This window comes from Peromyscus eremicus, chromosome 16_21 (assembly GCF_949786415.1).
Source record: "Peromyscus eremicus chromosome 16_21, PerEre_H2_v1, whole genome shotgun sequence".
NCBI lineage: Eukaryota > Metazoa > Chordata > Mammalia > Rodentia > Cricetidae > Peromyscus > Peromyscus eremicus.
The window spans coordinates 7,223,997-7,237,811 of record NC_081432.1 but is presented as its reverse complement, the minus strand read 5'-3'; the positions used below and the strand labels follow the sequence as shown (position 1 = coordinate 7,237,811).

General features: G+C 45.7%; 1 protein-coding gene across 1 annotated transcript in view; it reads right to left on the bottom strand.

The window, feature by feature from the left end:
• Dnah8 (dynein axonemal heavy chain 8) overlaps nucleotides 1–13,815 on the bottom strand; it is a 239,804-nt gene that overhangs the window by 104,141 nt on the left and 121,848 nt on the right. Inside the window, 6 exon segments of the mRNA XM_059282134.1 lie at nucleotides 2,398–2,574; nucleotides 3,949–4,052; nucleotides 5,265–5,383; nucleotides 7,192–7,418; nucleotides 9,042–9,206; nucleotides 11,370–11,523. Coding sequence (XP_059138117.1) covers nucleotides 2,398–2,574; nucleotides 3,949–4,052; nucleotides 5,265–5,383; nucleotides 7,192–7,418; nucleotides 9,042–9,206; nucleotides 11,370–11,523 — 946 coding nt within the window.

The following is a 13,815-nucleotide window of genomic DNA, read 5'->3' as shown; positions in this document are numbered from 1 at the left end:
CACACTAAAAATATGTACATATGCACACAACACACACAATGAAGATGAAGAAAAAATATTTTTAAAGAGAAAGCAGACAAAGCCCTGAATAACAGAAATCTTCCTTTTAGTTTTCATTTTTAGGGCTGTCCTGTCTCTGGAAGGGGGAGAAACTCCACGAAAACAAGAAAAATTATTACAGTAGAAGGCTTATGAAAATACACGTAGGAGCTGGGAGCTGTATTTACATGAAGACATTGCCTGATGTGATGGTTTGAATGAAAATGGTCCCCATACGCTCACATGCTTGAATACTTGGTCCCCAGTTGGTCTGAACAGTTTGGGAAGGATTCGTTGGAGGAGGTACGTTCTTGGGGTCAGGCTTTGAAGTTTCAAAAGACTCAGGGCATTCCCGATGTGCTCTCTGCTTCCTGTTTGTGGACTGGTGTGCGAGATCTCAGCTGCTGCCACAGCTGCCTGCCACGGACTCTAGCCCTCTGGGACTACAAACCCAATTTAAACTTATAAAATACAAACTCTTTCTTTTATAAGTTGTCTCAGTCATGGTGTTTCATCACAGCAACAGAAAAGTAACTAATACACCTGACCTCCAAGATAAGGAAGACAAGGAGAGCAAGATCAATAAAACATCTTAAGATTCATCCCGTTCCATGGCTGCTCTTTCGTATGCCATTACATGGCCCATAAAGGGTGTGGAGGGTGTGACCTAGACATGGAACTAAAGGATTACTATATATTTATTCATCCGTTTAACAGCTACAGGCATTCTCCTACAGAAAGCAAGGTGGGCAAACACAAACAGCCTTGCCTTCACAATCTCCCAAAGAAGGCAGAGAAAACGCAACTCCTTTAAAGGAGGATCTATCATGACAGAAGCATAGAGCAATCGCAAAACAAAGAAGAACCCAGAAGAACTGGAAACCTCTGGAGGAGTGAAGACTGGGCCCAGTTTCAAAGGATGGTTGTGACTGGGCAATGAAGGTTAGGAAAAGCAGTCCTGGCAGATGGTAGAAGACATTTAGGTACATCCAAAGGTAAGAGGTCACAATTCTTCTAGAACCCTACAGGTGCTTCTGTGTGGGTGGGTCATACTGTATGTCGGGACAAAATAGCGAGGGTAAAGTTCAAAACATAGGAGTCAGGTTGTTAGCGACAACAGAAGCAGGTAGACTAGTAGATTGTAGATAGATAGATAGATAGATAGATAGATAGATAGATAGATAGATAGATAGAATGAATGAATAAATAGGTATAAATAATAGACAGATACTAGAGAAATAATAGACAGACAGTGCTGTGGAAAATCCTTTTGTACACTGTGAAGACTTGTCGCTGTGATTGGTTTAATAAACAAACTGACTGGCCAATAGCTGAACAGGATAAAGTTAGGTGGGAAAGCCAAACTGAGAATGATGGGATAAAGAAGGGCAGAGTGAGAGGAGTTGCCAGACAGACAGAGAATGAGCCAGACACACAAAATGGGATAGAGGTAAAGGCCACGAACCTTGGGGTAGTACATGGATTAATAGAAATGGGTTAAGTTGTAAGAGCTAGTTAGTAACAAGCCTGAGCTACTGGCTGAGCATTTATAATTCATATTCAGCCTCTGAGTCAGTTACTTGGGACCAGGAGGTTGGGACAGGAAAGGTCCCGACTACAAGACAGACTGAACACTATCAATGTTGTATTATTTCTAATACCTACATGAAACTTCAAGAATCTATGAGGGATTATCATGCCTGTGGAGGCCTATAAAACTAAGTACACTGACTCCAGATTATGTGAATAAACTTGGTGGTCATGAGAAGGAAAGGCCAATCTCCTGCCTCCAGAGCCATGTCCCTGTTGTATGCACTGTGGTACACACATACAGTTTAAGTTGCTTGGTAGGCTGAGGCAGGAGGATGGCTGGAGGCCATCTTGTAACTGTATCCTTAGAGAAGTGAGAGCTACCAGAGGGTCTTAAAGAGGGGAGTGTCTACGACAAGGCTGTAATCTGAATCCATCCACGCTCTTAGGAGACATGTCCAACCTGAGGGTCCCCAGCCCCATGTGTCCTAGCATAGCTCTGAGTGCAGCCCAACAAATCTGTAGATGACAGTGTCATGTCTCAGTGTCAAAGGATTGGCCATCCCCAGGGTTAAGCCACTGTCCGCCGGCTCTGTTTTTCGGTTCCCAGGGAAGGCTGGCTCAGGAAGGGGAGCAACAGCACACACTAAAGCCTGCAGGCGAGGAAACAGAGCCATCGGAGACACGTGTCTCCAGGTGAGGCTATTAACAGAGCTAAGAACTCCTCCACTCCGCTGCCTGATTACAGAGTTCCAGGGTTATTTTCACATAGCGAAGCCCAGCATCCTGTAAGATTTGCCCCAGGAGGGAGAGGGGGGTGGTGCTCACGTTCAGGGCGGCCTCCGCTTCTTCCAGCGCAGGTTTGGCTGCCTCCAGCTTGGACTCTGCCTTCACCTTTTCACTGTCGATCTCATCCACAATCTTCTGGGCTTTGTCCTTTACCTCCTGGACTTCATTCTTCACTTTGGCTGAAGCCTGGGCACTCACGGTGACCTCTGCCAGCACCTGGTAAAGAGGGCCCACCAAACCCTTTCAAGTAAAATGTATGGCTGTGTGTCTGTGAGATACTTAGTAGAGTGTAAAACAAGAAAAATAAGAGCAAAGCTCTCCACCTAAGTCACCTGTATTTTAATGGGTACTGAAAAGTACCTGGAGGGGTTTGGAGAGATGGCTCAGCAGTTAGGAGCACTGACGGCTATTACAGAGGACCTGAATTCAGTTCCAACACACCCACATCTGGTGGCTCACAATCATCTGTAACTCTAGCTCCAGGAGATCAGACACCCTCTTCTGGCTCCCACGGGTATTGCATGCATGTGAACACACACACACACACACACACACACACACACACACGTATACACATGATTAAAAATCAAATCTTTAAAAATAGTTCCTCTGAGTGGTACCTTGCGATACTTCATTTTCTGAGCTATCCTTGATCTTAAGAGTATATATAAACAAATGTAAGATTTCATAAAAATGGTGTTTCCAGTCTATGACCTTCTAGATAATTAAAACAATTCAAGTACAATGGAGTAAAGTAGGAAGCCATGTTGAGTCTCCTATAATAATACTACTAAAAGTAGCTAATGTTTGGTGAGTGCTTAACAATGCTTCCCTAGAGTCCGATCCAATTCAGCAACTGGCTGGAGGTCCAGGCTCAGGTCACCACTTTCTAAGCGACACTCAGATTGTGAAAGCAGTCTGAAAGAGGTGGTTAGCCACAAATGAGCCACACAGGTGTCCTATCACCATGGGAGAGGGCCTTTGGGTTGTTCTTTTTTAATTCCATAAACCCTCCCTCGCTTTAGCCTTTTCCTTACTCAGTTAAAAAAAAAAATTATTTATTTATTTATTTTTGATGAGCCTTGCTTGGCTCCTCTAGAAAATTAGAATATGAAAGGACCTTAAAGATGAGATTTACTCTAACTCACAGTTAAGGAGGAAGTCCACAGACAGGTAAGTGAGAGCAAGAGCTTAGGTAGAGAGAGAGAGAGAAAGGAACATTCTAGACCAGGCAGAGGATGTCCCTGGATGGCTGTCTTACCACCTCTCGTCTGTAGGTTTATGTTCTGTTTATTTTAATACAATTTTCAAATAAAGATTTTTATAAGTTATTTTAATAAGTATGTGAGAATTATATACATTGTAAAAGTGCTTTTTAAATATGGAGAGATTAGCTGGGCAGTGGTGGCGCACACCTTTAATCCCAGCATTCGGGAGGTAGAGGCAGGCGGATCTCTGTGAGTTCAAGGCCAGCCTGGTCTACAGAGTGAGTTCCAGGACAGGCACAAAGCTACAGAGAGAAACCCTGTCTCAAAAAAACAAACAAAATAAATAAATAAATAGGTGGGGACAGGGTACGTGCAAACGTACCTCATCTGCTTTCACAGAAGCCACGGCCAGTTCCTTCTCCTTCACAGCAAGATCCTGTGAGAGTTTCGCGACAGATTCGCTGGCCTCCATCAGCTTGTCCAGACCTTTACAGACACAGACATGGATAGGCCCTCGCTGGTTATGGCACAGCCTCCTCACATCAGGGATGCATTCACTACTGACTATGTATAAGCCAGGCACAGTGTGTGACATACATACTAAATACAACATCACGGACAGAAACACTCCTGTCTTTAGAACAGGCTGATCACTTTTCTTACACGCCCAGTGCTGTAAGATTCGAACTCAGGTCCTCATACTGGGGCAGCAAGCACGTTACCCGCCAAGCCATCTCCCCAGCCCCGGGTTCATCTTGTTCCAGTTACGCTTTTTCTGGTCATCAAGCAGCACTCGGGGACTGTGACCCACACCTAACACAGTGAACCCAGGGCTGAAAGAGCCATTAGCCATGGTTCTAGAGGAAGAAAAGGCCTCTGTTCACAACTACCTAGTTTTGTTTTGTTTTGTTTTTTTTAACCAGGTCATAGGTCTTTGCTAACATGACCTACTTTTAATAATCAAATTAATATTTGGATTGAACAAACACTCAGGAGCTCAAGGTCATCCTGAACTATACATCGAGTTGGAGGCCAGTGTAGACTATAGGAGATACTGACTCAAAATACCAAAACAACTATTAAAAAAAATAATACATAGGGGCTGGAAAGATGGCTCATAGGATAAGAGTCTGTACAGTTCTTGCAAAGAACCTAGGTTCATTCCCAGCACCCATGTAGAGCAGCTCACAAATTCCCCAGCACTTGGGAGGCAGAGGCAGGCGGATCTCTGTGAGCTCAAGGCCAGCCTGGTCTACAAAGCGAGTTCCAAGAAAGGTGCAAAGCTACACAGAGAAACCCTGTCTCGAAAAACCAAAAAACAAAACAAAACAAATTCCTGTAACTCCAGCTCCAAGAGATTCAATTCCCTCTCCATACGTACGTACGTGCACTCACAGTCACATACACACCGTCATATACACACACATAGCCACATACACACACAGTCACATACTCACACACACACACCCACAGCCATAGCCACATACACACACAGTCACATACTCACACACACACACCCACGGCCACATACACACACATAGTCACATACACACAGTCACATACACATAAACATAATTTTTAAAATCTAAGAAAACAAAAAGTGTTTGATTTTCAAACACAGTGATATCCATTCAATAGAAGGCTGGGATCGCCATCAAACCATCCCTAAAAAAAGACAAAATTGTCCATTCCTCTTACCGATATTCATCCGCTCTGCTTGTTGATTGATATATTTCACCTTTTCAGTGTAGATGTTTTTATAACCATTTATAAATGAGAGGTATGATTTGGGAGTCACATGGGCTCTTCGGCGGTATCTGAAAATGGAATATAAAAATAGCCCCCTCAGTCACTCTCCTGTCTTTCTGTGAAGTGCCCCGGATGTGACACCCACTCTGACAGCTATGGGCAGTACCTGGCACCCCATAGGGCCATGGGAAAACACCGGACACATCTGTCTGTGGCTTTGCCCTCACCGGGTCCTTGGCCTGACTCCTTCCTGCCCTACTCTGGCCTGGTGTTTCAGCACATGGGAAGTTGAGAGAAGGAGGCTGCATAACCCCATGAGGGTTTGTGAAGATTAAATAAATTAGCATTCATGAGCATGCTCTGTCAACGGGAAGTTTCTGGACAGATTGGGGGACAGTGGGGATGATGCCAGTGTGTGCTGTAATTCCTTTTCACTTAGCTGTTGTTGGCTGCTCATTACAAGACCAGTCTCTCCCCTGTCTAGTTGAATTGTTTTTGAAGTCCAAACAGCCACACTGGACTCAGGGTTCAACTCGCTATGAGCTTTACGCTTCAGTCATTATAATAACCACAGAAATAAACAAAAGGGGTGAGTGACATCAGAGAAACTCAGGTCCCAGCCTAGACTCCGAGTCTAGACTCTACAGTCTTACAGTTTTGACTTAAAGGCTCACCTTTGGAGTTCTGAGGGTTTTTAACATTTTCAAAGTTTCTTTTGATTGTTTTGTTTTTGTCTTTTGTCTGTTTGCTAAGAACGGACAGGTATGTAACTATCACTAGAGCATTTTGTGAAAACATTCACTTTGTAAAATCATTTTGTAGAAACCATTCCTCAACGTAAGAAAATGGGAAAAGTTTGAAGGCCATAGCACAATTTCCAAAACTTAAGAAATACATTTTGTGGTCGTGTGAAAAATAAAAAGAAATTGATGTTGCCGGATGACAGAAGCAGAAGCAATAACGTCGGCCTAACTGTGAGGATTCGTGCCCACTAACTCCAAAGAGGCTGAGAAACACCTAGAATCAGTTAAGAGGGATGGTCTGGGCATGGTCCTAGCAAAAAGAAGGGGTCGGCATAAGCAAACCCTTCAAGGCACGGACATCCCTCAGAGGTCACAGGACCACCCAGACTCTGCACGGAAAAACAGGCAAAGCTTTTCAAGCGGGTTCTGCACCTCGCAAAGCCCACCCACTCACCCAAAGCAGGGAGCTCAATACTCTGCAGGCCCTTGTAGACCCTCCTTTAATCCTACCTGGCATCCTTACCCATCGGCTCCCATGTATTGTGGGGCAAGGAAACCCTACGGTTTTGTGGGCAGCTTGCTCAGAACGAGCAAACCATGGCTGTTCTTACTGGGTGGTTCTTCTGCACCCAATTAAAGTCCTGTTTCATAATTAATTGCCAGAAAAGCTTTGATAAGACTCAGCTATGCAAATGCCAAACCTAAAATGTTCCCTCAACATAAGGCAATAAAGAAACTTAAAAACAGTGTCCTTCTTTAATTAGAATAAATAATGCATTGGGATAAGCAGCTCATTTGAACCATTTATAAGGAATTATTTAGGTCATTTACAAAACAAAATTAAGCAAATGAAACTGTGATTCATTAAGCATCTGCTACTTGGAGTCCTGGAGGGTAAAGAGGTATTTAAAAGTATGGCCCCTAGTTAATTTTTAAATCTCATTTATCTGGCATCTTTTCATTATTTAATCACCAGGAAATCAATGCAAAAAAATGTGGTGTGGCTAGACCTGTGCACCAAAAAAAATAAAAAATAAAAAAAAAAAATCAGGCTATGCAAAGAGTCGTTTACTGGTCGTTACATTTAATTCCTCTTTGGCGAGAATACTGCGGTTCCAGTTAATCTCACATACCTTTGGAAATAATTCTCACAGCTCTCGGAAACCATGTCGTGAAAGAGTCCCATGGTTTCCACAACCTGCCTCTTGGTCTCAGCGGAGCAGACAATGTTATAATCCAAAAGGAAGTATGAGGCTACGGCGATCAGAGCCTCCTTGGGCCAGCGGCTGAACCAGTCCATGGTGCAGCCGGAAATCAGGCCCGGGAACTTCAGGGAGCGGGCCCGGAACTTCTCACCAACCTGTGGAGAGCAAGGTCAGAAGACATGAGAAACACAGAGGGAGCTTGAAGGCCCGCTGGAGAGAGGGACATGTTCACACCCTGGGCCAGCAGTGTGATGCTGAAGGTTAAAACCCACCGGCTTGGGCTGCAGCAGAATACCAAGTCAGTGTTTAGCTGAAGGAAGGTGCGGTATTCATCTCTTCCCTGTCCTGGGAAAATGGCTGCTGCCATACTGGGTTCAAGTCTAGGAACTACCTTCTAAGAGGAACATGATAAACTGACAATGGGGTGGGGGAAAGGGGGGCTGGACCCTGGAGAGAGCACAAATGTGACAGTCCTGAGTGGAAAGAAGATCTTCTAAACCCTCCCTTTGGCTGTCTATTCAAACAATGGACTCCAAGAAATTAGAACACCCCTAGGATGTCATGCTGTGTGAAAGAAAAGGCTGAAGCCCGGAGCCAGTTAGAGGGGAAGCTTGTCTCCAGGGAAAGGGGAGAGAGAGAGAGAGAGAGAGAGAGAGAGAGAGAGAGAGAGAGAGAGAGAGAGAGAGAGACTGGAGCCCAGATAATGACCATTGGCAGGACCACATCTCGACAGGACTGCTTAGCTACCCCAGCTTTTGCCTTCTATCTAAATTCAAACCTCAGGACAGGACCCGGAAGACGGATGGGCAGTGAAGGGGCATGTCCCTGGGCCCCTTTGTTCTTCCTGCCAATATTGACCACACTGAACCAATTTCCCTTTTCTGTTTTTCACTATTAATTTGTCTCTTTAATGGACTCATTGAGTACCAGTGGCCAAGGCTGGCCTCTTGAGCTGCTCAGGCCATAGGCTCTGACCCTAACAGGTCCAGTAACACAGGCAGCTTAAGGAAGAGGTGGCCCCTCTAGGGACGTAGTTAGAGAGAGACAGAGACCTCCTCCAATTGTCTGAGAAGTACTGTATGCAGGAGAGGAAGGAACTGGGCTCATTTTACAAGGCAGGAGCAGAGAAAAAGCTCAGAGAGAGAAAACTCAATTGTATAGAGAAGAGTTCAGACATCAGGCTGTCTCCACCCTACAGAGGAATGAGACCCTCTGAAGCAGAGCAGAGCCATACATGAAAACATCCCATGAGGATAAAAACATCCTACATGTATGCTTTCCAGCAGTGTTTCCCGGCATGGTAGCCACTGGCTCCACGTGGCCAGTGAACACTGGAAATGGGGCTGCCGGGTGTTTATTTTTACATAATTTTAACTAATTAAAATTCAAGTAACCACGTGGGGCAAATGGCTGCTAGATTGACAAGCATGGTGTTCTAGAGATACTCAAAGGTGGAAAATCCATCAAGAATATTCTAGATGTTATGTCCACATTGGAGATACAGATGGGCGGGACTGTATCACTAAATTCTTCACGATTCAAATAATCTACGTCTCTTGTTAATCTGTGAACTGGTAAGCTACACAGTAGCCTCAAATAACTCCTATACTCTTAAACGGCTGCACTGGTGATGAGCTTTGGGTCCAGGGAGCGTGTGGTGCTAGGAAAGAATTCATTTTAGTTTCATGACAGGAAAGCTAGCTTCTGATCAGGCCGCTCATCAGAGAAGGTCGCCTATTAGATGCCCGATTCCGTCTACACGAAGAATGGAGACTCACCGGGGAAAAGCAGAGGACGACATGTAAATTCCTCCTGGATCTGCTGATGAAGTACTCATACAGGTTGTCAAAGGTGGGAGGGTGGCGGGGCAGCTCCCTCTTCATCACCGACACCAGGCCCTGGGTGATTTCATCCATCTCATCTCGGGCAAACAAATTGGAGATCTTTGAGGAGCATACAAGAAAGTGAGAAAGTCATGTGTATTTTAAGTAATTAATAATTTCCCCCTGCTGTAAGTCTGGTTAGTCACCCTTCCTCCCTCTCCCTCTCCCTCTCTCTCTGACACACACACATACACACACATACACACACACACACATACCACCACCACCACCACCACCACCACCACCACCACCACTCCCTTTCTGCTGCTCCTCAGCCACATGCCAAGTTTGCCAGACATTATCAAGAGCACGACTCTTTTATTGAGCACAGTAATCAAGAGCAGTTCACAGTGCCTCCCCCACTTAAGAAGCTGTCACCCTAAGAACGGTCCCCCCTCCACCCCTCCAATCAAGGCTTTCAAGTATCTAGTGATTGACAGGTCTTTTCAACTCTGCTCTCAAGACATTGTACTTAGCCCTGGTCCCATCAAGCATCAGCAATCACCAATGTGCTGGCCAGAGTCAACAGTGGCAGGCCTGAGCCTGAGAAGGGAGTGCTTAGAGGGCTTCCCAATTGGCTGGTGTCTGGGAACGTGTCTTTGGGGATATCTCTCCCATTACTAATTGATAAGGTGTTTCCCCTGAGTTTAAACTATTCATGCAAGCACGGCCAATAAATGGTAAAGGCCTGCTTTTCTCCTGGGAGTCCAGACAGGTGTGGACGGCTCTAACAAGATCTTCCGACTCAGAATCCCCACACAGGCTTCCCTGAGTGGAAACGTGGTGTAAACAGCATGGGGTACACATGCCAATACCTCTTCCTAAAGGGGAGGCATGTTTTATATGGCCCCTCAGGCAAGCACAGGACACCTGGATATTGGTTCCTCAAGGCTACATGTGTGTGTGTGTGTGTGTGTGTGTGTGTGTGTTTACATGTGTGTGGGGGTGTTCACATGTGTGTGGGGGTGCCCATTATGTGTGCTGGTGTGCATGCCCACGCATGTGGAGGCCAGAGGACAATCTCAGTGTCATTCTTCAGACACCGTCCACCTTGATTTTTGAGACATGGTCTCTCACTGATTTAGAACTCACAAAGTAGGCTAGGCTATGCTGGCTGGCCAGGGAGCCCCAGGGATGCCCCCCATCTTCATCTCCCCAGCAGGGGGATTCCAAGAACTCACCACCATGCATGGGTTCTGGGGAATCAACCTCAAGTAAGCCTTTTCCTGACCAAACTGTCTCCACAGTGCAGGACGGCTCCTACTTACGACCCAGTTGGGTATACGTCCTATAAATCTCAGCCATTAGTACAACTATGTGCTGAGTGCTGGCGACCTTCTAACGAAGTACTAAAGGTGGGTGGCCATGGGAAACAGTAATGCAAGAACCCACCCCACCCACTTCCAGCAAACAGAATTCATTCAGCCATTTTCCACTCCCAACTGGTACATAGGTGGAACAATAAAATGAGGCATAGGACCAAGCTGAAGATAAAAGATAGGCCAGGAACTGTATTTAAGAGGGAATAAAACATACAAAAAAAATATGGAGGTAGACAGCATGCATTTCACACAAATACAAAAACAAAATGAAATAACCCACAACATCGCGTGTGCCTAAATCTCATTTCTCAAGTCAAGAATGTATGCAAAACAGTCTCGCATTTGTAAAGTTCCTGTTCTTCCTACGCAAATGGAATTTGGATTTAAGGGCTGGGGAGACGGTTCAGGTGGGAAAGCGCTTACCTTGCAAGCACGCAGACTTAAATTCAGTCTCCAGGAACCCACATTTTAAAAACTAACAAAAGCCAGGTGTGACATAATCCAAGTCCTGGGGCCCTGAGTCTGAGCCCCAGCACCTATGTGAAAAGCCATGCGTAGTGGCACATGTCTGCCAATGCCAGCCCTGGGGAGATGGAGACAGACAGACCCCGGGGCTCACTGGCCAGCCAGAGTCCCAGGCACACCAGAAATCTCTTGCCCAAAACAAATGAATGAATGAAAGGTGGATAGTGACTGAGAGGGATGACAGCCAGGGATGTCTTGGAATTTCCACATGCAAATTCACACATGTGCATATACACACACACACACACACACACACACACACACACACACACACACGCACATACACACGAACACGCACTCGAACGCGTGCGCGCGCGCACACACACATGTACACTACATACTCTCTCACTGTGAGCCGCCCCTCTCCAAGACCCACCTCCCCCGAGGACAGCAAGTTATTAAGGTATTCCAGGAACGCCTCATCTTTTATCTCATTGTCCGTAAAGATGAAGGTGATGCCTTTGCCTTCAGCTCCGGCGACTTTGTACAAATTCTTCAAGTCTTCTATTAGATTGGTCACGTTGTAAGACCTAGAAGAGAGGCAGCAGATGACTTTTCGAAGGTTTTAATGAAGCTGGAGACATGGCTCCGCCGTTATGAGTGCTCGCTGCTCCAGCAGAGGACCCGTTTAGTTCCCAGCTCCCACACTGGGTAGCTCAAACGTGCCTGTAACTCCAGTTCCAGGCCTCTGTGGGCACCGCACACACGCCTTGAGCATACAGATGAGTAGGCACACACATACACATAAACTTAAAAGTAACATGTTAACATATATAGTCATGGTTTAGCTCAAGACCCAGTAATAAACCATGATAATTAGAGCAAAAAATCTGCACTGACTCCAACACATGCTGAGTAATGGTGTCTGCCAGAAAACACGGGGAGCAGAGATAAAGAACTAAGGGTTGCCGTTCAAAACAAGTATGTTCTCTATATCTCAAGAACAGAGAAGTGGAAAATTTAACAGAAGTGACCCAGAAATCAGAACGGGAAAGGAAAATGAATATGAACCCTATCCAACCATCCGAATCAACAGATATTGTCCAAGTGAATATACATCTCATATCCAAAACTAATCTGAAGTCTGGATGAGTTTGGTTTGGGGGGTGGGGAAGTGGCAATAAATTAGGAATAAAATTAGTGGCAAATTAGATATTGCAGCCATGTGCACAGCTCACTAAGTGGCTAGATACAGAGAACGCCTACAGATATATTATGCAATTTGGCCTAAGCAATTGAAATACTGTAATGAGGAGGTTACTGATTATGAATATGGAAGATCCTGGCCTTTTTCCTATCTCCCCCCCCCCCCCCCCGTTTCCTGGTAGATATAAGTGCCACGGGCAGTGGTTTCAATATATAATACAGCAGGCCTTTCTGAAGTGTTGTATCTACAGGGTAAACTGATGACAAGGACAGTGAAGAAATGTCACGTGAAGAGGGTATCATAGTGCAAGTGACAAGGCCATCTACTGGGATCACAGATTCAGATATATCCAGGATTCTGGCTTAGTACCAACAAGGGAAGATGTGCTGGGGCTGGAGTCTCTACCAGATGGAAAGAGTGCACGGCCCACTTAAGGAGAGAGCCACGGCGCAGCCAGCCACTAGAAGGTGGATTCCGTGATCCCACTTAAGGAGAGAGCCACGGCGTAGCCAGCCACTGGAAGGTAGACGCCGTGATCCCACTTAAGGAGAGAGCCACGGCGTAGCCAGCCACTGGAAGGTAGACGCCGTGATCCCACTTAAGGAGAGAGCCACGGCGCAGCCAGCCACTGGAAGGTAGACGCCGTGATCCCACTTAAGGAGAGAGCCACGGCGTAGCCAGCCACTGGAAGGTAGACGCCGTGATCCCACTTAAGGAGAGAGCCACAGCGCAGCCAGCCACTGGAAGGTAGATTCCGTGATCCCACTTAAGGAGAGAGCCATAGTTCAGCCAGCCACTGGAAGGTACACTCTGTGATGGCAGCTTTTCCAATTATCTCAAGAGAAGTCAGCAGTATATCTTTTAGGATGTTAAACCTTCCAATTTTTAAGTTTTTAAAATTTTGACTGATTTCTATTAACACATTTTTACTAATTTCTATTTAACACAGTTTATGCTCTTTAGTTACTTACTGACAATTTCATTCATGAGTCACTGTATTCACATCGTGTCCACCTCTCTTTCCCCCTCTTCTCCCATGTCCTCTCCTCATGCTCTTTCAAGTTTTATCTCTTTTGCTATAACCATTATTCTCTCTCTCCCTCCTTCTCTCCCTCCCTCCCTCTCTCCCTCTCCCCCCTCTACACACACACACACACACACACACACACACACACACAAACGCACACGCACACGCACACGCACACGCACACACACACGACCTGCCATTTAGTGTTACTCTTACACACGTTTCAGGCTGACCACTATAACCTATCAGGAGGTCCATCCCTGGTGAAAACGGATTCTCTCTCTCCCAGCAGCCATTGATTGCCTGTAGGTCCTCATCCATGGATAGGGTCTTATGAAACGTCCCCCATCCATGCTGGCATGTTGCCTGGTGCCGTTGTTAGGCAGGTCTTTGGTTGGGGGTGTACTTCACCCATAATCTGTGTGTATCCCCTTATCTATGAAATTCTACTTAGAAAGAGGGGGCCAGAGAGATGGCTCAGTGGTAAGGGTACCTGCTATCAAGCCTGATGACCTCAATTCAACCCCTCAAGACCCACATGGTGAGAGAAGAACACTATGGCATGCCCACACACAGACACACATGCACACAAAATAAATAATAAAAATTCAAGAAAAAGAAATCGAGGTAAATCAATACACCTGAGTG